This window comes from Rhododendron vialii, chromosome 7a, assembly GCF_030253575.1.
Source record: "Rhododendron vialii isolate Sample 1 chromosome 7a, ASM3025357v1".
Taxonomy (NCBI): Eukaryota; Viridiplantae; Streptophyta; class Magnoliopsida; order Ericales; family Ericaceae; genus Rhododendron; species Rhododendron vialii.
Genome location: NC_080563.1, coordinates 32,376,728 through 32,401,904, shown reverse-complemented (window position 1 = coordinate 32,401,904; position 25,177 = coordinate 32,376,728). Strand labels below are relative to the sequence as shown.

The following is a 25,177-nucleotide window of genomic DNA, read 5'->3' as shown; positions in this document are numbered from 1 at the left end:
CCTAACAAGCATCGTGGGAAGAGTTTGTTTCTATGGAAAGCTGAGCGCAATCCAGACCCATTTTTATGTTATCTCAACATTCCGGACCCCGATTTTATGTTATCAAACTAACTTCTTGTATTATTACTCAGGCTGCGTTCTTGTGAACTTATTTGTCCAGAACTTATATCGATAGTTTTTTACTTTTCAGACGCACGGTGGCTGCAGTTGTGCATAACACACGGCAACTCCCCCAGATCTATATAACCAACCCCTTCTGACTTAAGGCACGTCACCTTCCTATTTTCAATTATGTGCAAACTACCTTCGCGTGGTTTTACCACTCTACCTTTCTACACCGTAAAATTCAATCTGATTTAAATGTGCCATTTCATCCACGGATGAGAATTTTCCAGTTGAACTCATATTTGAACACAAAAATAAAACGACGCCTCTTCTGCTTCCTGATGTACCAGAACCATAACCTTATAAACAACCCATCAGTAGTCCCCCACCGGACACCATTCTTCTTCCCACCCCAATCCCCACCCCCTGCGTGTGCAGGGGCGCACATACACGGTTGACTCTTACAAGTCACTTCACAAGTACATTGTTAAACCCTTTGCGCACGTACACTAAATTGCAATCGAGGTAGAAAGGAATAAGAAGCCTATTAAAGCTGCTTTTTCTCCTTGTACGTTCTTCCTTACACTTCACAGTTCACATGCACATCATGTAACCATATCTACAGCTTGTAAACTGCAAACATAAACATACATCATGCACCAAGATTTCTTAATAACCACTTCTTTCGATGAGGGATGTCCATCGTCACAAATGCCTTGGCATTTTTCTCATCTTCCAAAAGATCACAAGCATCCAAGAAGAGCGCATCATCCATGTCAGGTACAGCTTGAAGTGCATCAACAATGCTTTCTATTGAGCTATAGTTCTGGTCCAATGTGTTACCCTTACCTGCTTCTACCAACTCCTTTGTGGTTTTCTGGACCTTTCTCCCACTTGTTAAAGTTAATGGTGTTGTGGATTGGCGTTTTTTTCTCCCATTAGACACTTTGATATCCCAAACGAGGGACTGTAGAGCTCCAAATATCCCATCCATACCTGTTTCCGTGGCATTATCATCAATATCAATTTCTGGACATAGATAACTTGCTTTTCCATCACCAAAAACAACGCTCAAATCACCGTAACTCTCCAATATCTTATCTTTGTATGCTATGGCATTCGGATGCTCCTGCGAATCATGGCAACTACATATGAGATGTCAATTAACAAAGTAAACTCTGACCAATGGAATGGGTGTTTCGAAACCCCAAATTTCACAGAACAGACTCAGATATCCCAGAATGGTAGTCCATGAAGAGGATGAGGTGAACATAAAACACCCACTAGGTTGAGCAGAAGGACCAACATCAGATGGGGGTTGAGGAGGAGGTGGAGTTCGCATTAGCAGCACTTCGTCAAAAAGAAAAGGTGCTGAGCTCAGGCCAGCTCCAAAAGAGTAGCAAAAAACATGCCAAAGTGTGCTATAGGACAAATGGTGTGTAAAAATGAGACCCAATTTTATGTTATATCACAAAAAATGCGTTAATTTAGACATTGAATGGGGGATCCAATGGAGTAGTAAACTAGTAATAATGTGTTAAAAGGGTGTAACAATATAGATATAAACAGTTACATTACCAGTCCACTCCTTACAAAGGCGCCCTTATTTTAGTTAAGGTAAGGACGTCCCTTTTTCTCGACCAAATTTCAATGATCCAAGCAATGTCTTCAGAATATGATTTTAAGGGTACTCACGAGAAATCGGCAAAAAAAATGACCGGAAAGGGCTCGATCGGATCAGTTTTTGATAAAAACGCTATAATAATGTTTTTATCAAAATCTGATCCGATCAAGCCCTTCCTGGACATTTTTTTTGCCGATTTCACGCTGGTACCCTTAAAATCACATTCTGAAGACATTGAGTGGCTCGGATCATCGAAATTCAATCGGGAAATGAGAGGTCCTTACCTTAACAAGTTAAGGGTGCCCTTACAAGAAATTTTGAGGTTACATATATATGTAAAAAATAAAAAGGAGCCTCGACAAGTTAACTGAGGTTATGACTGGCAAAATGCACTCTTATTGAGACGGCCTAAAGTAATTATTAATCACATGATAGCAAAATGAGGGACAACGTTTGATTACCAATTCAGCTTTAGAAGTTTAAGAAACGCACCTCAATGTAAGCTTCCCAAACATCATCGTCAGCTGTTAGCTTTTGTTGTATTTCATCCCATTCAAACCCATTCTGGTTGAGAAGAGTGCTGATGTCATCATGCTGTTTCATCAAGCTTTTATATCGACTTTTCAACACACATTTACTAAATTGACGTCCAAAATTTTCCCTGAATAATGTGACCATGGAGATCCAAGCTTGGTTATTGAAGGTATTACCAACTTTATTCCCTTCAAGCACCTGTCCTAAAATGAGTTCAATGAAATATCTGTCCATTGGCTTTGTCCAAGCAACGCTATGTGCATCACTACCAGAAGAGGATTGGTCCTCCTCTTGACCTACGCATTCAAAAACTAATCAGTAATGCCCAACAGGACAAAGCTGTATAGTAGGCTCTCTCTCTCTCTCCCCTGTTCTCATTAAAGAGCACCACCAAAACGTGAAACAAATATGGACAGATTCTGTGAAAAGGAAACCTCCCAATGCCTACATCTGACGATTCCAAACCTCTACAATATCCTAAAGAGCCTCTGCCCCCTAACTCAACTAAGCATAACTTCCTTCCATATGGTATTTTAACGTTACCAATCAAAACAGGTAACATTGCAAAAATAGATTCAGCAATGCGATGAAAGTTCCATGACAAACAATCAGATACAAAGAAATTAACAAAGCGACTACACAAGCATTTGTGCTTGAAGCATATAGGCAGATATAGCCAAAAATTATCCTCATTGCGACCATTCTCACAATTTGTCCAATTATAAAATGATTCACACAAATCGAGAGAGACAGAGACATAGAGAGATAGAGAGAACTCACAAATGTTTACTCTCACATCTCCATCATCAAAATTGGTACTTCTTGCATGGTCATGGCTTCCATTGGTGCTCATATTTCCATATATCAAAAACAAATCATCATAGTTTGGGAGACTTCTACTTCGATATGATTCTGCATCAGGGTGGTCCTGGTTATGCAAAGTGTAAAATATTACCCAACAAAATTTTACATGATATTAATTTACTATACCGAAATATGCACCTTGATATGCGCATCCCAGATATCATCAGTAGCAGTTACCATCTGCTGCTTTTCATCCCATGCAAACCCACTATGATCAATAAGAGTTCTCATATCAAGAAATATATCCCTCATATGCCCAAAACGAATTCTAAGATTATCTTTCTGGTACTGAAACCCCAATTCTGCAACAAACTTTGCCACCATATCATCCCAAGCTATTTTGTTGAAGTTCTGGTAAACCATATTCCCTTTACGAATCTGCTCCAGCATTAAATCAATGAAATATCGGTCCATTGGTGGCGTCCAACAAGATCTCACACATTTGCCATTTAGGGATGCTTGAAAATCCCTTCCTTTCAACCAATAAAAGAAAGAAGTTGAATAAAAAAAATTAAAAGAAAGAAGTTGAATAAAAAAATTAAAAGAAAGAAGTTGAATAAAAAAAATTAAAAGAAAGAAGTTGAATAAAAAAAAATTAAAGAACACCAGATAAAACAATACGTTATATCATCAAAACAAACAAAATTTGTTAGAGCAAAATGCCTAATCCATTTAGGTAATCGAGGCAATTCAAGTTGAAATTCACAAACAGTTGCATAATTCTTCTTGACAGAATGATGATTGAAAGATAACTGCTAAAATCTCATTAGAGTGAAACTTACCATCACTGTTGAAGCCCCCACATGGATATGATTGGTTCCAACTTCCTTCAGAAGTCAAGTTCCCATAAACCAAGCATAAATCATTGTAATTCGGCATTGCTTTGGATCTGAAAGATGTTCCTTCCGGGTGCTCCTGCAAATACTATATGTAAGTCACTAGCAATTGGTAATCCCTTATACGACTCAGATAAATGAGATGTGCACCTTGGTAAAAGCATCCCAAACATCATTAGGTCCTGTGACCATTTGCTTTGATTCGTCCCAATAGAATTCACCCAGCTCCAGGAGATTCTTGATATTAGTGTATAACTTCTTCAAATGTTTATAGTGACTCTCAAAAACATGTTTCCCATGTTCCAATCCAAATCTATTTCTGAATGATGCCGCAATATCTATCAGCAGTTGCTTAAACAACATGCGATCAATCAAATGCCCTTTATGCACTTGCTTTAGCAGAAGGTCAATGAGATAACGGTCCATTGAAGGAGTCCAATCTGTCTTTGAATAATCACCAGCTGCATTAGATTGAGTGTCCCTCCCTTTAAAAAATAATTGAATCAATCAAGAACAAAAAACGATAGATCACTTTGATTCATAATGGGACACTAATTACATTCATTCACCATACTGCCAATCATACAAGCTAACTTGGTAAACAAATTGGTAATCCAGTTTAGCTAAAATTGTGGTTGAGTAGCCAGTGTTTGACAAGAACTTCTGGCGGTCGTGCGCCAGTGGAAGGGCAATACAGTAAGGAAGGACCATGCGTCTTCTCCTCTCTTTTTTCCCAACAAGTATTGATACACTACAAGTAATACATCAAACAAGATTATCTCACGTGTGGAATTTGGGTAGGATGTTAGGAGACCCTGACATCTCACTAATGATTCTCAGAGGCTCCGCTTGTCTCGCAGAGAAATAATTGCGGGAAAATAATTTCCAGGATAAAATTTGGAGTGGATTTTTTTTCCATCATTTTTTATGTGTTTGGTGATAACTAGAATTTCTCTTCCAACTTATGGCCACTCTATCTCTATGTCACATGAGACATGTAGCAGAAGTTTTTAAGAAAAACATCCATCAGCATTAATGATGATACCGAAGTTCAAATTAAAATACATGGGCTAGTTGTACAGACTACCCAGTCTATTTTTGTTGTGTGCCCAAGGAGTTTGTGGATGCACGCAATAAGAAACATCCAGCTTGCCGTCAATAAAAACAACTTACCAGCAAATTTCTGGGATGGTATTCTCCTCTATTTTAGGCGAATATCAAATATCCTTTCCTATTTAGTAATTTCCAAACAAACACACAACCAACAATCATAGATTTTCATAAACTAGTTCTTCCCTCAAAAACTCCGATGAAACAAGCAGAGCCAAGGACAATTTTTTTCCCTGATACATTCATTCTCTCAGATAATTAAATACATGTACCCCATGATGAAAAACATGTAAGTATGTAACCATCACAAATCCTACAAACTTATGCGAAAAAAAGGTGTACAACTTATAATTTAATCAGTTCTAAGAAGCTCCAGTACCCAATTTGCACCTGCCAATGTCATTACAAGATTTGGGAACGAGCATAACAAACATCTTGTCTATTTTTCATGGTGGAATACTACTGTAAAAAGATAGCAATTATGAGTAAGGACTTCTTACTCGTGAGGTCTTCCTTGTGACCTGTACAGCTAGGTCTTCCATTTGAACCTTCCTCACCAAATATAACACACAACTTTTGGTAACTGGGGATAGTTTTAAAATTGTATAATTGAGCATCAAGATATACCTGCATGGAAATACATAAGCAACGACAACCAAACTTAGTAATATGAAGCAGGTGAGAGTTGGTTCACCTTTGCAAAAGAGTCCCAAAAATTTTCTTTAGCAGTAACCATTTCTCCAGTTTCATCCCAATAGAACCCACTTTCATCAAGGAGAAAGCTGACATCATTATATTGTTGTCTCAAATATTTATACCGACTATTCAAGACCTCTTTGTCATATTGCAATCTGAATTTGGAATTGAATGACACGACCATCTCATTCCAAGCATGAATCATGAATGCATGCCCAATTTTATTCCCTCTTTGCACCTGGTCTAATAGCAAGTCAATGAGATAATGGTCTATTGGTAGTGTCCAGTACATCCTAGTATAGTTACTGATAGTGGGAATCACGTCCTCCTTCCCTTCACCTGCAAAATAAAAGATCAACATGTGATTAGTTATTCATCCAATAGGTCATTCTCTTGCTAAAAATAAATATTGTACTCTGACAAATAAATTTATTTACACTGGAATCATGAATCACAAAATTAGCTAGGCAACTTCAATTCATAGTTCAGCTCCTAGTGCACATCTTTTCATATAACAAATTCGTTACCAATCCCCAGTTGCCCTGGAGAGAGCATTAAAAACAAATAATGTAATATAACAAAATAAAAACCTTGCATGACTGGTATTCTGATATTTATACAACAAAAGGCGACTAAAATTGAATGAGGGGCACACTTGTGGAAAAGTTAGAACCTACACCTACAGTTCAATGTTATCATGGAAAATCCTTGTGTCCAAACAAAAAGGCAGAATTTGTTGTACCACGTATCCCAATGCAATCATCACTTGAAAGACCTCAGTCCCACAAAATATTTGATTCGCTAATGGAGTGGCATAGACACATAGTTGTAGGTTATAAGATCTATATTTGCGATTGTCTTATTTGCACAAGTGACCAAATATTCCGCATGATGTCGCAGAGCCTGAATTGAAGACAATATGTTTGGTAACTTTGATCTAGCTTGTGATCAGCTATGAGAAGACTACACAGTATTGACAATAATGGCTTGTAGCACTGCAAATTAAGTACATTTGCCCTGATAAGATTTTTGACAAATAATGTGATCTCATTTTTTTGAAACTGTAATAAGTTGATAGGGAATTGAACTTCGTATGTTCATAATGCAAATAATGAGTATGGTGAATAAATAGACAATAAATTGAACCATTACCATGGTTGGGGGCCTCAAACCTAATGGGCATTTGCCCTTCATGAGAAGACTCAGTTTTTTTCCCGATCAGTAAATAGAGACTCTTCATGTATGGCTATGCTTTCACAGTGACAACCCAAAAAATGTATTCCAATTACAATGACATTTCAACCTTACAAGGCTCATGGTAGGAAACAAACAAACCATTAGTTAGTCCCTGAATGTCATCATCGAAGTCTATATCATGACTTGAACGACTGTATCTTCCATCTGCCTTTGTGTACGCATATATCAAGCACAAATCATTGAAGTTCATTAGAGGTTTATTCCTGTAATAGTGAGCATCTGGATGACCCTGCATCCATTCAAATTATATTACTTGACAATAAAGGAAGATATTAAACCAAAAATAAAGAGACAATGTACCTTGATATAAGTCTCTCAAACATAATCAAACAATGTACCTTGATATAGGTCTCCCAAACATAATCATCAGCTACTACCATTTGTAGCTTATCATCCCAAGAAAATCCGCTTTGGTCAAGAAGATTCTTTACATCATTGAATTGTTTCCACAAAGCACTGTAACGACTCTTCAACAAATATTTGTCATGTGGAGACCCAAATTTTGAAGTGAACACAGTAAGCATATCTGCCCATGCTTGTTTGTTGAAAGTATGACCAAGTCTGTTGCCCCTGTGCATATGATCTAACATAAGATCAAAAAAGTAGCGTTCCATTTTAGGCGTCCAATACGTCCTCAACCGCTCACTGCTTGTGGCAGTTTGGCAACCCATTCCTTGCAAAGAGAATTGAGGCAATCATCGTAAGTGTGATATGTAAAGTATAGGTCTAACCAACAACTAATCATGAAGTCAAGTTCCAACAATGAATGTCAGGAAACCCAAGCCACAAAGCATCATAAAGTTAGTGAAAACCCCCCACACCCCCAAAATGGAAGAAAATCTATCACTAACAACCCAGGAAAACTGATTGTTAGCTCCTTTATGTTTAATGTTGTTGATTTGGAGAGCCCGCAGTAGGAGGACCTTTCGAGGAGTAGAAGAATTCATTCGCAAGTTAGATAGTCTATTTGTCTCTATTTTATAGAGTTGAAAATCTAGGTCAACATCTCCTAGGTTGAATGAAATTGTTGATTTTATAGATTCTCTCCATCTATGATTCTGTAGTAGTTTTTTGGAGCTTGTGACTTGTCTTAGTCGAACGTAGTAGATATGTTGAATTAGGGGTTTGCTGCCTTCTAATAGTCTCAGGTTTGAAAGCTCTCAGGTTCTGTCAACTCCTTTGGGGCCACCAGAGGTTTACGCAATCATTAACTTCAGGGCCACAAGATTAATCAAGGTGCACACAAGCTGGTTAGTAGCTAGATCCTTCTAAAATGGGTGCGCTCCCAAGACGGAAGCTTGAATCAGTGCTCCCAAGATTGGAGCTTTCATGTTATGCCATTGTGGAAATAAGAATATGAAGAACATATCGATCAACAAGTTTTGCAAATTGAAAATATATACGATCCTTAGGTGCTCCCAACCTTAGGAGCTTCTAAGTGCCTCCGCTCCCCCGTACCCACTCCTGCCCCCCGCTTCGTGCTGCTAAGTTTTAAGCCCAGACACTTGGTTATCAAAAAACAAAAATGTAGTGGATATGTATTAGCAGCATACCACTATTCTACGCAGGAAGCATCCCCTTTGATGCTTTTGTGTAAAAAAAATTAACCCATACAATAAGCACATAAATCTTGAAAATTTGGTACACATCACTTTTCACTTTAAATGACCTAATTATAAGGCACCAATACACAACGCAACAATAAACCTATGCCTTCTTCATTGTTATACAAAATGAGCTTAACAAAGAAGAAAACAAGCCACAACTTTTTGGGAGGATGCGAGGCTATGTGAAAGCCGCATCATTAAGATAGCAACTACAAAACATCATATTAAATCGACGAATAAATGTAAACGAAACCAAGGTTTTGAATCCCGTGCCATACCGGCCGGTACGTATCGGTATTCACCAAATCCGGTACCCTCCACCTCTAATTTCATTCCGGCTCAAATATTGGTCGGTACCAGCCATACAGGTCAATACCAAACAGTACCAGACTACATCTAAATTTATTTCTTTCTTCTAGTACGGCCAATACCAGATGGTACTGGACTACTTTAAATTTCTCTATTTCTAATAAATGAATATATTATACTAAACTATTTGATGTGAAAAATTATACTAATAACAATAAATTCAAAACGGCACCTGGTATCTCACCAGTACCATACCAGTAGAAAACAAGTACTCTAGCGTCTAGCCTAGCCTGTAATATTCATGCCCTTCATCAAAACTACTGCAAACCACATATAGAGGACCGACAAAAATACATAATAAGCCCACGGATACTTAACAGTTATGCATACAGCGCTATACATGTATACCGAGAGAGAGAGAGAGAGAGAGAGAGAGAGAGAGAGAATGAAAACATGTAAGGGTTTATTACCTGGAGTTGGAACAGCAGGCGTCGAAGAGTGAAGTGCAAATAGATGAAAGGCGAGGCCGTGACGGTGCTCCGGAGAAGCACACGCCAGGAAAATAGAAATGGCGTCTCCGGTTCCTCTGGGTAAGACTGGACGGTCTTGTTCACCGTTCAGTGGCTCATCTGGGAAATTACGAATATAGGTCTTGTACTTTGAGTGATATCCAAAGACACCCCCTTCCATTACAAAAACGAACATCCGCATTCTTGAACCACCTTAGCAGTAAATGAATTGAGTCGTTGGCAATTGAGTCGTTGGCCAAGTGTTCGATGTTCGGTTCGATATTAGCTCGTTTAAATTTAATTCGTCTACTAAATAAATTGAACTTGAACTTTAATTTTAGGCTCTTTCAATGAATAAGTCAAACCTGAGCTTAACAATATTCGGCTCAGTTAGGCTCGTAAACTTGAAATTAAAATGTAATTAATACTACTTTGGGGGCTATATTAATAAGTATTATATATTTTAGAGGTATATTTAGGCCCCGTTCCGCGAGTTCTTATATTTTTTAAGTATTTATTTTCAGTTTTATAAATTCTCTCACAATAAATTATTTTTAATTCGAAAAATAAATACTTAATAATTCTTTTTTTCCCTAACGAATATGATACGGGGTACTATACGATCAAATTCACACAATCACGTATTAGTAATAATCTTGGTCATGATCTCGGTGTTTTTTTATCCATATATCAGGCCATATCGAGGAGGTACTTGAAAAAAAATTACTGATGAACTGAATTTGAGCCTAAATTTGGCTCGATTCAGTTCGTTTGAGTTTAATGAACTTTGTCGAGCCAAGCCCAAGCTTTGAAAAAAATTGATTAACTGAATTTGAGCCTAAATTTGGCTTGGTTTGGCTCGTTCAAGTTCAACAAGCCTTGACGAGCCGAGCCTAAGCTTTGGAATTATTTTACAAGCCAAAATCAAGCTCATTTATCTTGACTTGAATTGAACCCAAGCCTGATGAGAATCTAAACAAACTGATCCCGAATCTAACAAACTTTAACTCAATTCGGCTCGTTTACACCCTTAAGATGGGAATCTAGATTGTTAGTATTTCTATCATTTCTAACTTCTAATGAGGAAAGATTTTTGACGCTTTTCTATGTAATTTTGCCGCCTCAAACATATTTAAAATGCTTACAATACACTAGGGGTACACCACTCATATGATCAGAGTTGTTTAACTTATGTAAAACATTTTTTTAGAGATTCCTATAGAAAATCATGTCCATCACAGAAAATCATCTCCCTCTAATATTTGTAAGAACTTCAATTTTTGGTGAATAATAAAAAACAATTCTGTTGTCACATTGCAATAGATAAAAGTTTAGAATGAAGTAAGAAAGTTAGATTAAGATGACCATGCAGATAATCTTAGATGTAGTATTTTCCTTGAAGGTTATAAGCAAAGATAGAAGAAGGCAACATGGAACAAATCTTATTAGTGTCATTTTCCATGAAACAAAGCAACATACTCCCTCCGTCATTTTTTAAGCATCTAGCTTCGTAATTCCAACTCCGTCCTTTTTATAAATGTCTAATTTCGTAATTCTAACTTCTCAAGAAAACATTATTATTACACATTAACTTTTATATCCACTTTCTGAAATTATCCTTCACTTTTATCCATTCACTTTTTACCTATTAAATTTTCAAAATGACAAAATGATAATTATACAAACTTTTACCCATTACCTTTTTCAAATGGACACTTATTAGGGAACAACCTAAAATGAAATACTGGACTCTTATTTGAGGACGGAGGAATTAGTAATTAAATAAAGGATTGAAATCGAAATGTCGAAACTAAACTGCTCAAAATAATGGGAAAAGTGGTGCAACATACTATGCATATGCTTGAAACTTGGAAATGCACCTATGCATATCTTAATATTGCACAAGAAAGCATGCAGATCAAGAGGTTTAACTTACATCCTTCTGATGTTAAGCTTAATATAACTATGCAAAAAAGATATAACTGAAACTCACACCTAAGATTACGAATATATGGGCTAAAAGAAAAGAGAACAAAAATTGAAGAAGTAATAATTTCCGAGTTCCTCATTGGGTTCCTAGAGCACTGGATCAATTTGATCTCAGAGAAATCGGAAGATTCACTATAGCAACTGTCTTTGGGGGTTACAAGTGAGATCAGATAACGATTGATCACCGCCTCTGCCGCCGCCTCCTTCTCCATCAGCCATGCACTTAATGTGATTGTGCTTCAAGAAGGATGTTAGTGGCTGCATTGAGGTCATTCCGGGCATGTATAAGCGCTTGCCTTGCAGAGCTCCTATCAAAACCCATTGAAACCAATGTTGCAATAGAGTCCTCCACTGGCTCTGCAGTGGAAGCCGGGGGAGCAGCTGGGTAACTTGCCTGAAATTGGCAAAAACATACAGCTAACTTAACTGAAAACTGACCAGCAGTCGCAAAATCTATATGTATTTTTATCTAAATTCATGAGAAAGTTCATATGACAACATATAAAGCAGAGTATTTGACGAGATATTCTTGCACCTACTATGTGAACTTTGCGTACAAGTTCACAAGGTTCAAATTGGGAATTACATTGTTCAGAATCCTACGTTTAAATGGCTCTGGAAAGAGTGAACCGTTATTAGTCAGGGACACAGAAGGAAAAATACCCAAACTTAAAGCTGCCCCAACTTAGTGATGAACTCGAAGGCCAGGGAATTAAGAATGCCTTGTCTTGGGCGCCTGGGCATGGGCCAACAAGAAATGGGGCGAAGTCTGGGGAGGATTGACCTCCAGGCATTATGAAATCGTGCCACCAGAGTTCAACTGGAAAGGAATAAAGCTCCAAACGATTCCAGTATATCGTGACTACTTCCGTATCTGACTACTTCCGTATCTGCACTATGATGATTTATCAAACATTTCTCAACTATGAGTTGTACAATGTGCACAAGGAACCAATAATTAGGCAGCCTTCCCTCAGAGCCTCACTTTTCTGTGGAGAGACTGATTCACCTGACTTGAGCAAGCTGATGGTATCCCCCATTGCTTGAGGTTCACCATGATGACCTCCTTCCCCTCAACTGAGGATAGGTACAAGCATATAGAGTTTCTCAACAGACCATGAAATATCCTTCTACATGGGAAAAAAACAAAAACAGAAAATAGAAACAAAATAATAATTGTTACCTAGTTGACTCCTAAAATTCGGAGGGTGGTCCAAGTAGGAAGGTGGATGTGATTCATTCTATTGCCCCAAGACTATTTAATAAAAATAGCTTACCTAGAATGAACACCCCCAAGTTCGTAAAGGACAGGCCCAGGCCTCAGCCATAAATGAAAACCAAATAAAGAAATAAGAAATACAAAACCGGGATTATGGAGTGCATCAACATATCCACATTAACTTCCAATTTTTTAAATTGAGCAGCATGACTTTTTTTGTGGAAGCCAAGTGTCACTGTTGCTTGCAAATATGTCTTAGTCTTTTGGCTTTAGATGTGCTCTAAGTGTACAAAAATAAAATGCAGAGAGGAGAGAACTGTAGTTACGCATTTTGACTCTCAAAAGCACACTATTCGACTGATATATTTACTTCACAACAAGATGCAATTTGCTCTAAATGCCAGGCAGTTGGGAGTCTGCCCCGTTACTAAGAACATTTGAACTTAGGGGAAATACCATATTGATGAAAAGCTAATCCATTGATAACTTTAACTTCACAACAAGCAATTTGCTCTAAATGACATCGGGAGTAAGGAACCTTCTCCGTTGACAAGAAAATTTGAAACTTAGAATTCAAGCAGATAGCAATTAGCGAGCAACTATATCTCAGAATACAATGAATGATTCCACCTGTCCCTTTCCTAATGAATGATTTTATGCTTATCCACTAAACAGAGGTTGAAAGGAAATCCTTGAATGCAGTAATAAAATGCAATTATTCATAGGCATCAAAGCAAATTTTCTGGACTCCCTTTGCTGTTCATCTGCTGTACCATACCAAAATATTTCATCAAGACACGGTTAACCTCTAATGTTTCCAAGTTGAGCTAATGAACTGTAACAGTTAGTCCTAGCAAAAAATATTAGAATTCAGGAATAGAGGGCAAAAGGGAGTAACACTAACACCTATCTATAGTCACTGTGGACTAAAGAACAAAATTCATGCTTTTATTTTATCTACGCCTATAGTCTATCAGACTCGTATACAGAAAATAACCACAGCTAATCTCTTTCCAACTACTCGGCTCATGCATGGTATTTTATGCGCAAGTTCTCAGTGAAAAGCATAGGTTCTGAATCTGTGATGTCTCTCTCTGCATGCACATCATCGACTCCAAACCCCCAGCCCCACCCTGGATGCTGGGTTGTCTAGTCAGAATCGGGAAAAAAATGGACGGCCAGTTCCTACCATTAAGGGGTATATGGTAGTGGAGGAAAAAAGTAGTAAATTCAGTTTTTCCTAATTTGTTCCTTGTCTTTCTTTTACCCAATGAAAAATCTATAGTATGAATCATTGTATGTAATATAAGCCAAAGCAAAATAATACTTGCCTCCACTTGGCGAGCTGCGTAGGATGGTATATTTCTGGGGACATTTCTTCTTGGTGCTGCAGTAACTGTGCTCCCCATGGATGGCCAAGAAAGGCGCGAAAAGAATGAGGCAACAAAGTCTGGAAACTGAAAACAAGAAAAATAGTTGCTTAGTCATGGACGTCTTTTAACATACTCATTGATATCTGGCAATATCAACCTACTGGTCAAAAGCAATGTCAAAAAATGTGTCTTCAAAATCCTCATCTGAGGGGATATGCTCCCACAGTCCCACTTTAAAAGCCAGACTGTCCTCCAGACCATTTAAGTGATACCATAACAGCATTTTCCCAATACGCTAAAGGAATGTAGCAATTGAATGGAAATAAACAAGAAATATATATCTCCTGTATTTGCCATCCTTAGCAGATAACTCAGGAGTTGTTATCTAAATTGGAACAATCTACAACTGTATCCAGTCTGAAAAATGTGACCTTCAGATCTGCAACCAAGATGCAAACACAGAATGCGAATTACTGATAGACAACACAACATCCATTCAATGAACCTTCTGTCAACAATATCAGAAGCCTTTAAATTTCCACTGGACTGCTTTAAAACTCATTTAAGCTTTTTAACTTCTGAGCAGCAAACTCAATACTCATGTACGGCCCAAACAGATTCAACATGCTTCTAACCAACACAGTTTACAGGGTAAATATGTAAATTAGGTTGACAAAAGCGGGCATATAGAAAATAATAATGTGTACAAATTCAAAAAAGTTACAAAGCATGTCCTAACCTTCAGTCTGCGGATGTGAAGGACATTTAAACGATATAATGCACCAGCAAGGATGCCGCATATTCCTGGCAAAATAGATCTTTTCCAGGATGACAGAAGAAGCTGCAAGATACAAACTAATGTTATGATGCGGATGGATGCAAAGAATATTTTATGCATTATGAATTCGCCCATGTACCAGATAAGTATTTTGCTTACCTGAAGACCAGCTAAATATATGAAAGACTTGTCTGTGAAGCGGAGGCCAAATACACGAAACCGAGTTGATACTGGAATGTCGAGATAAAAGGGCACAAATGAAGAAAATATAACACCATAGGGACCAGAGGTGAGCACATTCAAGGTGGAATCTGCAGGCAAATAACAGCCACAGAGTTGAAAACTTATCAGACAAAGAAGCTTTAGTGTCAACTATATTACTATCAAACAAACGTCACAGAAATGATCAAGTTAAACAGTCAAACAATTGAATTAAATAGGCTGAAGAAGACAAGCCACAGGAAAAGACAACCTAGCATGTAATGCAGTTTGTTAAAGCATCCAGTGGAGAGGTTGTCGGTTGTCCGGCCCACATACTAGTTTGGAGATGATAACTAATCAATGTGGGACAAGATCTTACACTCTCTGCAACTTCTTAGTGAAAGATTGGTCCTGAAAATTTTTAGTCGGGGAACCAGTTTATGATAGAGAGGGGGAAAAGGAACGAGGAGTTTGCATGGTAGTTTCATGGGCAGATATGATGAATACGATGGTTGGCTGTATCAGCAATGGATTGTTCAGGAAAGTACAAGCGTCAAAGAGACATTTCACCTTTTACACTAGTTTGTAAGGTTAACACGATAACCCTTTAACCCTGACCTATGCGAGAGAGTGAGCCCGTTGGGTGGGTTAGACACAATTTATTGCAGTTCGGATAGACTGTCATTTTCCCCCCAATCCACCATGAACCCAACCAACCAAATCCAACCTGTGTACCTAATAGCTCAAACCCACCCATCCTAAATCACCCAGACCAAAAAAAGAAGGTGAGCAAGAACAAAGAGTTTTACTCAGACCAAAATCCAAACTAGAAACAATAGAGGACATACAAGATAAGCCGTAGAAGGCATCTATGGAGCATATAATCAGAAAATAAAAGAGCATCAAAAGTTGTGAAAAGTGTATACCTTTTAGAAAGCCTAACGCAAGGACCTCAAATAGTAAAGATACAATAATAGAGAACATGACAAACACCTGCACAACATGAACAAGGTACTAGATAAGGTACTCCATACCAATTTACAGAAGGTAAATAAGCAAGACTATGTAATAGCTCCAAATTTGCCATTTCCCTCAAAAAAAATTCTATTTGTAGCAAGAAAGAAGCGTTCATCATTAGAAAAGAATGCCCAAACATCAATCAAAACCAACGTGAATGTCATGTAAAGTTTTACTCAAGACAATATTTGGCAATACATAAGCACGTGATGAAATTATTGCTACGAAACCAAACTTTTCGTGGGCACATAAATAGCAGCAAGATGAAGTTCACAAATGAAACTAAGAAAGCAAGATGAATTCACTAACAGAATGCAATCTGCAGTCTTTATGTTACGCATGTAGGATATGGTATTGGTCACAATCACAACAAAGATTTTTCTACTTGTACTTGGGCTGAATTTTACCCAAGACTCCACCAAATAAAGTAGACTATGAAGATTGAATCCCAACAAATGTTAAGATTAAGTCTGCCTCCAAACGTCATGTGATTGATGCTCTTAGATCTAATCACCTCAACTGAAGCAATCTGGATTCATTGAAATGACGATATCCCCTCTACCTCACCAATTGATGAAGGAAACTTGGGAGGGGAATGTAGAAGAAATACCCACTTCCATTTATTGCTTTTTATCTACAGTGGACCTATCGCTGAGGCAGATTTTTTAACAACTTTCATAAAGGCGGTGACCAAATGAAGCCTTTTCAGGCCACTCCTTTCCGCAGTGGGAGGATATTACCAATCATGCATCCACTTCTGCAGATCCAGTATCAACAAAAAAGCCAAGGTAGGATGCCCATAAGCATCCGTGGTAACTCTGAAAAACCTAATGCACTACTTAAAATTGTGTTCATGGCAGGCGTGTGTACAATTTATGACCATGTGCAGGGCCTGAGCCTAATTGGAGTGAAGGGCCCGTTAAAACCTGAATAAAGCCGAAAGCGTGGTCATAGACATGCTTGATAACCAACTAGGCTAACAAACTCAGGTTAGGCAGATTTGCAGGACTAGACTAAGAGCATCCACAATGGCCTAACCAAAACTCAAATGTTGCCAAGGTTAGCAATGTTTGTTAAAAAAAGTGCTCATTTTGGAATAACCAAACTTAGCAACCTCTAGTCAACTAACCAAATTTTAGCCCTTGGATAATCAAAATTAGCAACCTTTTGCCAATAACAAAATCCAGTGGACCCCACATGTCACCATCAAGTACACCCATCATCACACAAAAACCTTCTCTCTCTCAACAATGTTTTCAAAAATTATTTAAAAACTGTTCTTTAAATAAATAAAAAAACTGATTCTTCAAAAACAAGACCCCTAAAACGAAAAGAATGTAATCCGCTTTGTATAGAACATAATAAAATAAGTAAATGACTACAAGATGTTACGGAAATTTCTTCGAGTTCTATGATCCCTAATTTATTGCATCAAAATATCAAACTGTTGATGTACATGAAAATGGTAGACTAACAATACCATCTTCTGCAACTAGGCTTGTAAAGTAGATAATGGTTATTCCAATCAAGTGAAAAATAGTAGAACAAAGAGCTAAGGATTAGTTCTGGCTTGACTGATCTATAAATACTTACCGAGTATTTATTGGAACCTATCTGTCTCTCAAATACCCGGAAGTAGTACAGCAGATACAGCCCAAAAAGCAGTTCTGGTGTAGATGAAAACGCAAAGTTCGAGACAACTAACTTCCAGAGTTGAAGATTCTTGAAAATATCCTGCAACAGGAAAAATTGAAAAACAGAAATTAGATAGGTAAGAACATATGAACTTTGAAGAGCAAGATGGGAAACCTTACCAAACCTTCTATTATGTGATCATGAAGCAAGCAACATAGCATGCAAACAACACAGTACGCAACATCTTCGTAGGCGTATTGTAATAGTTTTAAACATTCTTACGCTCTGGATAAGCAAACCAAGAAGCACTATTCGAAAGTAATTTGCACAACATACATGTAACATAAAGATATGAACAAACATATAAATGGTTCAACGCTTCAACCCTTTCTATGTTATACCACAGCCCTTTTCTTCAAGAACCCCACTAACCTGAAGATTTCGAAGTTCAGTTTGCAGTTTACTTCCGAGATGTATTCGGGTTCTATATTGATTTTTCTTTAATTCTGAAGAAGAAAGGGATACGGCAGGTCATTAATCCAAAATTTCATTAAGGAGAAATTAAGTGATTTCTTGGACGAGTATACTTTTGAGGACATACAGAGGTATAATACCCCGATATATCTTAAATTTTAGACAAGAAAATGAAGTACAATAATTTAGCATTGAAGATTTTCATATTTTTCGAACTAACACGCCGTTGTAGTGTCATACATGTGTGCATCTTCATATCCATCATTGAAATTAAGAGTAAAGAATAAAATGCTATCCTAGTGAAATTAGATTTCACAGTTAAACAACTAAAATTGTGTAAACCCGAAATATGGTAAACTTGGCAACAAAACCGAGAAAGTGTGAAATTTAGGACAAGTTTTGGTATGTTTAGTTACCAATTTAGGTTTACTAGTGAATAAAAACTTCGAAGGACTAACTAAAAATCCAAAACTGACTGGCCATTGGCTCTTACACTGATGCCTAATCCTAGACTAATATCATGCAAGAGAAAGCTAAATGGATATTTATCCTCTTGAGCTTATGTAAACCAACACCTCTCATTGTAATTATAATTTCTGCTACGAATTGTTGTATCATCATCTCGGCACTGCAAGAGTATCCTTTATCCATATTTGGGCTTCATAGGCAAATAGTTAGTGTAAGAAAGTCTATAGGGCATCACTTAACCTTTGTGATGGCACTTTTACTTTGGTTTACTGTACTCACCAAAGCATGGTTGCAAAACATAACAAATAAAACTGGAGCTGAGGGACTATATTCTTTCTCTTCTTTTCTTTTCTATGTTCCGGTCAGCAACAAAGGGGCTATCGTCTTGGCCTCTGACTGTCCTATAAATGTGGCTCTTCAATATCATTGTTTGACAGAACGGTCAATTTGACTGCCATTTACATGGAAAAGGGATGCAACCCATTGTTAATTTTCCATTTTTCATCGGCAATGTTATATTAGTAAGTTGAACGGATTATTCTTGAATTACTTTCCTTACAGGGAGCTGCACCTGAAATAGAAAGATTTACAATTTAGGAGTTTGCTTGATGAAAGAGGGAGGACAGTTGAGGTAAAAGAAAGACCCTTGTGGGTTTGTTTGTCTTTTTTCTCATTCAAATTTCCTGTTTCTTTCAATAACAACCAAGTTTGAGGGTGGCATCGACAATGGTGGTGATGAGTGATGACCATGGTACTAATTTGGATGGGGTCAATTAACCACGTTTTTGTAGAATATGGTGCGGGCAGGATGTTGGTGGCCGGTAGTTAAGTAAGTAGGATGGAAGTGGTAGAGGAAGCGGTTATTATCGTGATTAAAGTGGTGAAGGTCGATAACCAGTAACAAGAGAGGTATACATGGCTATAGGTAGAAAGAGGAAAGAAAGATTAGAGAATGTAGCAACATGTACATGTAGGTTGTTTAATACTACATTTCATCATTTTTCTATCAAGCCTTTTACTGGTCAGCTAATAGAAGGGAAGTTTTTCCTTTAAAAAAAAGGAAGGGAAGTTGGTGCATATAGCTAGAAAAAATAAAGGAGTGCAGTCTAATTCCAAAAACCATGGCAAATCCGTGCAGTTCTCTTTTTCTATTAGCTGGTAAGCATCTCAAATCCTTGAGCTTATTCAGTCCAAGTATCATCCTCTACCTATATCCGAGAATTGTGTGACATACTATTAACTTTTGGCATAAACTTCTTTATGGTTCCTTCTATATTAATGCAACATCAACTCTGTCTGTCTCCTCAGGTAAAAAAAGAAGAAGGCATATTGTGGTTCGACAAGACTATTTGGCAGGAAAGGTCGGTACTTCATTTTCTCACTGATTCTTGTCAATCTTTTATTACAGCAGCTTACTTGATCAAACGTAGAACTACATACCGTATCGAAAACCTTTCCTAAATTGGAGCCCTCATCACTCAAGCAACTATTAACCAAATTAATATGTCTGCTCAACTAAAATCTAGGTAGTCAAGTCTCAAACTTTTAGGTCGCAAGATCTCTTTTGATGATTCTTCAAAATAGCAACAATATTAGGCCATGGAAATAACTAGTACGAGGACTTGGTATGCCCTATCCCAAACCAAGGCTACCTTGCAAACCTCATCCATCACCTTCTTTGAAATGGTGCAAGGACATAAGAGCTAAAGGTATTAAAGGCATATATGGAACCACCACGAGGACAGCAATAGAATACATATGCTACAACCAATTTCTCAAGATGTTCACCTTCATTTTGTTTCCATTTCCAGTTAACCATGAACAGTAGAAATAAGAACCCCTTGTACAAACTTTGGATCCAACGCAAACCAAAACTCATACCATCCTACATTTTAAAAAATAAAAAAAACTCTCACGAAGAAAGACCTAACAAAAGAGGCTACACGTGATAGACTCCAAAAAGCGGTGGTTGCACATGAGGATGTTAATAATATAAGTCCCTCATCGGTTGGTGGTTGGGTACGAATTGTGTGATCACTTAATACAATATTGGACCTCTTCCACCGAATAGCTTAAGCTTTTGGGTTAAATTCAAAGTTTCCACATGGTATTAGAGTGGGGTCCATTCCATCCCACGTTTTAAAAACAAAAAACAATTCTCACTCTATGATAATAGACCCAACAAATAAGCTACATGTGACAGAGACAGACATTGAGAAGCGGCTACAAATGAGGGGGGCATTAGATGACGCAAGTCCCATATTGGTTGGGTATGGTATTGTTGATCACTTAATTTACTTTTGGGACCTCTCTGCCTATTAGCATAAGCTGTTGGATTCGATCAGAAGCTATCTATGTGCACCAAGTTCTTCTCCAAAGAAACGTCAAGAAGAGAAACGATCATAAAAGGAACTCGAAACCCAAGCATTGGGTTCAACATTGTTAGGTGGAATCATAGAAACTAGACCAGGGAACAAAACCCTGACAAAAAGTAACTTCTGCATATGGGAGTCAAAATGTATGGTTTCTAACTCCTAAGAGTACCATGAAAGGACACAACATTAAGCTGGAAACATCAAGAGCACAACCACAAAGCTAAAACAGAAACTAAAGAACCAAGTAGGCCGTACAGGCAAACAATCTTCGATTAAACATAGATAAAAAAATAAAATAAAATAAAATAAAAAAAGTTTGAGTCAGGTCTAGCTAACCGCATTCAGTCTGACACGCAAAGGAACAAGAGGAGGGTAGAGTTCCAAATTCTTTCTCAAATGCCTGCCAACCCCACTGGCTTTGTTTGGTTTGGGTTTTGGGGTAATGAGTCGAGAGAGATAAAAAGAGAAATGAGAGAAATAATTAGAAAAGAGAACTTACTGGGGACTCTGCGCAGAGAGAAACGTGGGGTCTGGAGACCCAAAGCTAAACATCTGAAAGCCTATAAGTATCAGAAACCTAACTTGCGGAGTGCCATAATTCCAATAATGAACTAGGGTTTTCATCTTCATTCAGCAAAAAATCTAAAACCCCAATGACATCCCAGGTCAAAATTACTCGACTCAGGTGCCATCCAAAATGGTAAAGACAAATAAAATACAAAACCAAACAATTTCCCCGCGCGTAAAACTCACGAAAACATAAGTCAAACTAGGTGCAATCTATGCAGTGAAGAGAAATCTCCAACGACTACGCATTGGCGTTCGCAATTTAAACGATTTGCATAGCTTGATAGAAATAACTCATCGAGAATTAAATGAGGAACACCGAAAAGAACAAGTGGGCAAACGGAGAAGAACCCAGATGGGGAAAACACCTGATACGATAAACCAAGCTTGTTTGAACGGCCTTGGATCCCAAATATGACCGTGAAGAGGCCGCAAGCAATAACTAGAGTTCTTGCAACAGGGGCATTGTCTATGTCGCAACAAAGGAAAAAAATAAGTCGAATTAGCAAACATAACTGGTAGATTAAACAAGTATTGCCGATAATCGTAAAAGTTGAAACACGTACTGAAACCAGATGGGCCACCGCCGTTCATCTTCGCAGAGAACCAACGACCTTGTCTTCTGGACTCTTCTCCTCTCTCTCTCTCTCTCTCTCTCTCTCTCTCTCTCCTTCTCCTTTTTACGTTTCGGTCTTTTTTATTGATCAGGCCAAGACCAAGTAGGTGCAGATTCAGGTGAAAATGGAAGCGCGATCCATAGATAACTTTGATGTACCATGAAAGTTTGGGGAAGATACTTCCTTTTTCTTTGTACCGATTTGGGGATTTTTCCAAGCAGAAAGTCTTATTTGCGGACCATTTCGCAAAGACGGACGGCACGGAGGCCAACTGCGCACGTTAGAGTGTTTTTAGACGATTTGGATAAAAATTCTAAAATCAGTGTATTAGACTGACAATAATAAGTATGTAAATGTGTATTAAAAGATATATAAAGTACACAGGAATACATGTTTTTTTTTATCTTCTAGTGTGTTTATTGTAACAAGTCCGGAAAATCAATTATGACTAGTAACAATTAATTGTGACTGGTCAAAATTGAAAATAAATCTCAGTCATTAATTGCGCGTATAGATGGCTGAGATTGCACCACTCCGTAAATAGATTCCGTGAATAAGTTGGTCATTCCGCTTTCTTACTTAACCTTCTTTTTGAAAAAAAAGTTAATTTCAAGTTCAAAAATCACGTGTTTACGCAAATAATTTTTCTACAAATATAAATCTTGTTTGATAAATGAAAAGAAAATCAAAAAATTATTTTTTATTCTTATTATATTTGAGTTTGAAATTACCTCTTTCTTAAAAAAAAAAAAGTTTTCGTAAAAAACCGAAAAAGCCGAACGGGGTTCTCTTTTCCAAAGCATGGTTTTTTCCGTGGGAAAGGAGTAGAAGGGAATGGGCCAAAATACCCTTGCATATTTGGAGCATGGACGACACGTGGTTTCTTCTGGTCCGAAAATTGGATGGAAGATCAGAAGGGGTCACATTGAAACTTAATTGGAATTGTAAGATCAGAGCCCGTTCCAGAACACCTTCTTAAAAAATAAGTATTTATTTCACATTTTAAAACTAAAAATTAATGTAAATGAAAAATAATTTTTTGATTTTTTTTGCCCCGTATTAAAGATCTCAATGAGATCTTCCAAATAAGATCCATATTGCATATTTTTAGATTTTAATAAGCCCATTATTTTTTAGCTTGAAATTGTCTTCTTAAAAAATAAGTACTTATTTCACGTTCCGGAACGGGGCCTTAGTGTTGTCCAAATTAAAACAGAAGAACTTAATTGAAATTCACATGAAAGTCGAAGGGATATAAGAGAAATATAGCCATTTTGGAAATAATGTGGGAGTATATTTGGAGGGCAACTATTCGCAGCTACGTATTTTCTTCCTTAACCCGTTAAAAATTTTCAACTAATTACAACATAACCCCTAATGCAAAATGACCTACTTATCCTTATATCTATACATGAAATGATCTATATGCCCTTATGATCAAAACTCCTAAATTATTTTCTTCCCAATTCCCCCTAAAATATCATCATTCACGTTAAAAAAAAAACACAACAGGCGACCTCCCCCTGTTCTTCATCTTCTCTTCTCCTGTTCTTCTCTTCTCCTCCCTCTGTTCTTCATCATTCTCCTGTTCTTTGTTGTTGTGGCGTCTGGGTTTACAAATCCTAATTTTTCGATGTGTCTGATCCGAATAGAATGAAGTAAGTAATTTCGGTAGCTAACCACTGTAAAATATTACCATACTGACAGTTAGTTATCGAAATTGAGATAAATTTTCAGCATCAAATTACCGAAATATATGTTTCTTGTTTTTGTTGTATGCATTTCTGACATGTAGTTACCGAAATATAATCTTGTTTTCAACAGCTATTTACCGAAATGTATGTATGATTTTCGTATATAGTAGTTCGGCAGTTGTTTACCGAAGATTGAACATATTTTCGACATGCAGTTACTGAAATATAATATTATTTTCAACAGCTATTTACCGAAAATGTTATGTATGATTTTCGTATATATAGTTTGATAGTTGGTTACCGAATTTTGTACATATTTTCGACATGTTGTTACCGAAAGTGATCTAATTGTTTTTATCGTATATATACATATATACATGTATGTATATACTCACAGAGAGAGAGAGAGAGACTGACGAATGACACCTTGAAGAGAGGCGATGTAATGACCCTAATTTTTGGTAAATAAAAATTTCGTTAAATAGTTAAAATTTATTTTTAATTACTTAGATTTCCTTTAAAATTCCTTTTTAACTTTAATAATCCGTCATAACTAGATTTAAGACTTATAAAATTATATTTCTTTGCACCGGACAATCTAGTTATTTTCAAAAGACAAGTGTACTTGTAAAAACACTTATATATTTTCCTAATTTATAAAATAAAATCTTAAATTATATTTCTTGACTAGAAATCCTACGTGGCAAGTAGAATTAGTTTTCAACCGATTAGTTGGAAGAACCGAACTACCAATTCGTCTAGTTACAATCTCCTAACCATAGATGAACCTTTAACCATTGGACAATAAAAGTTAGAGAAACTTTTATCCATTTGACAATAGGAAACCTAGATTTTCTATCAAAGATATTTTATGCTAAATTTGATAAAGTACTCATATATAGTTGTATATAGACTTATATACACATGCCTAAAAGACATTTGGTTATTTTAAATATTTTTTTCAAATATATATTACCTTATTCCTTTTAACCATTGGTCAAAAAATGCAAGAAAAAATATTATCTATTGGATAATAGAGTTAGTCTTACCAACAAGTACTAGAGTTTATTAAATAAATCATTTCCTAGATTTCCCATGTGATGATATACTTATATATATATATATATATATATATGTGTGTGTGTGTGTGTGTGTGTGTGTGTGTACCTTATAGATTTAATACCTTAGATTTCCTAGGTACACTAGTACAATATTATAATAAGAACATGTGCCAATTTGGACTATTTTAATAAGGAATTTTGATTTGAAAATCTACCTAGATTGCATGGTACACACTTATATATATATATATATATATA

General features: G+C 36.9%; 2 protein-coding genes across 7 annotated transcripts; both read right to left on the bottom strand.

Moving 5' to 3' along the window:
* Positions 1–552: 552 nt before the first annotated feature.
* LOC131333613 (uncharacterized) lies at positions 553–9,674 on the bottom strand. Of its 6 annotated transcripts, XM_058368227.1 has the most exons (12): positions 9,413–9,510; positions 9,175–9,262; positions 7,365–7,699; positions 7,105–7,255; positions 5,768–6,108; positions 5,574–5,700; positions 4,114–4,448; positions 3,910–4,042; positions 3,266–3,600; positions 3,044–3,191; positions 2,222–2,559; positions 555–1,234 (listed from the first exon to the last, which is right to left on the bottom strand). In XM_058368227.1, exons 3-12 carry the CDS (start codon positions 7,695–7,697, stop codon positions 758–760), a joined length of 2,718 nt encoding a protein of 905 aa, XP_058224210.1. In that variant the 5' UTR covers positions 7,698–7,699; positions 9,175–9,262; positions 9,413–9,510; the 3' UTR covers positions 555–757. The 6 variants fall into 6 exon arrangements, with proteins under 6 accessions (XP_058224208.1, XP_058224206.1, XP_058224210.1 ...); XM_058368225.1 differs by lacking the exon at positions 9,175–9,262 and having other exon boundaries at positions 553–1,234; positions 7,105–7,174; positions 9,413–9,674; XM_058368223.1 differs by lacking the exon at positions 9,175–9,262 and having other exon boundaries at positions 554–1,234; positions 9,413–9,674.
* A 1,635-nt stretch (positions 9,675–11,309) lies between these two features.
* LOC131333427 (rhomboid-like protein 20) lies at positions 11,310–22,504 on the bottom strand. Its single transcript, XM_058367947.1, has 8 exons — positions 22,114–22,504; positions 21,916–22,016; positions 17,622–17,762; positions 15,938–16,004; positions 14,970–15,121; positions 14,772–14,873; positions 13,991–14,116; positions 11,310–11,834 (listed from the first exon to the last, which is right to left on the bottom strand). Exons 1-8 carry the CDS (start codon positions 22,139–22,141, stop codon positions 11,664–11,666), a joined length of 888 nt encoding a protein of 295 aa, XP_058223930.1. The 5' UTR covers positions 22,142–22,504; the 3' UTR covers positions 11,310–11,663.
* Between the last annotated feature and the right edge of the window lie 2,673 nt (positions 22,505–25,177).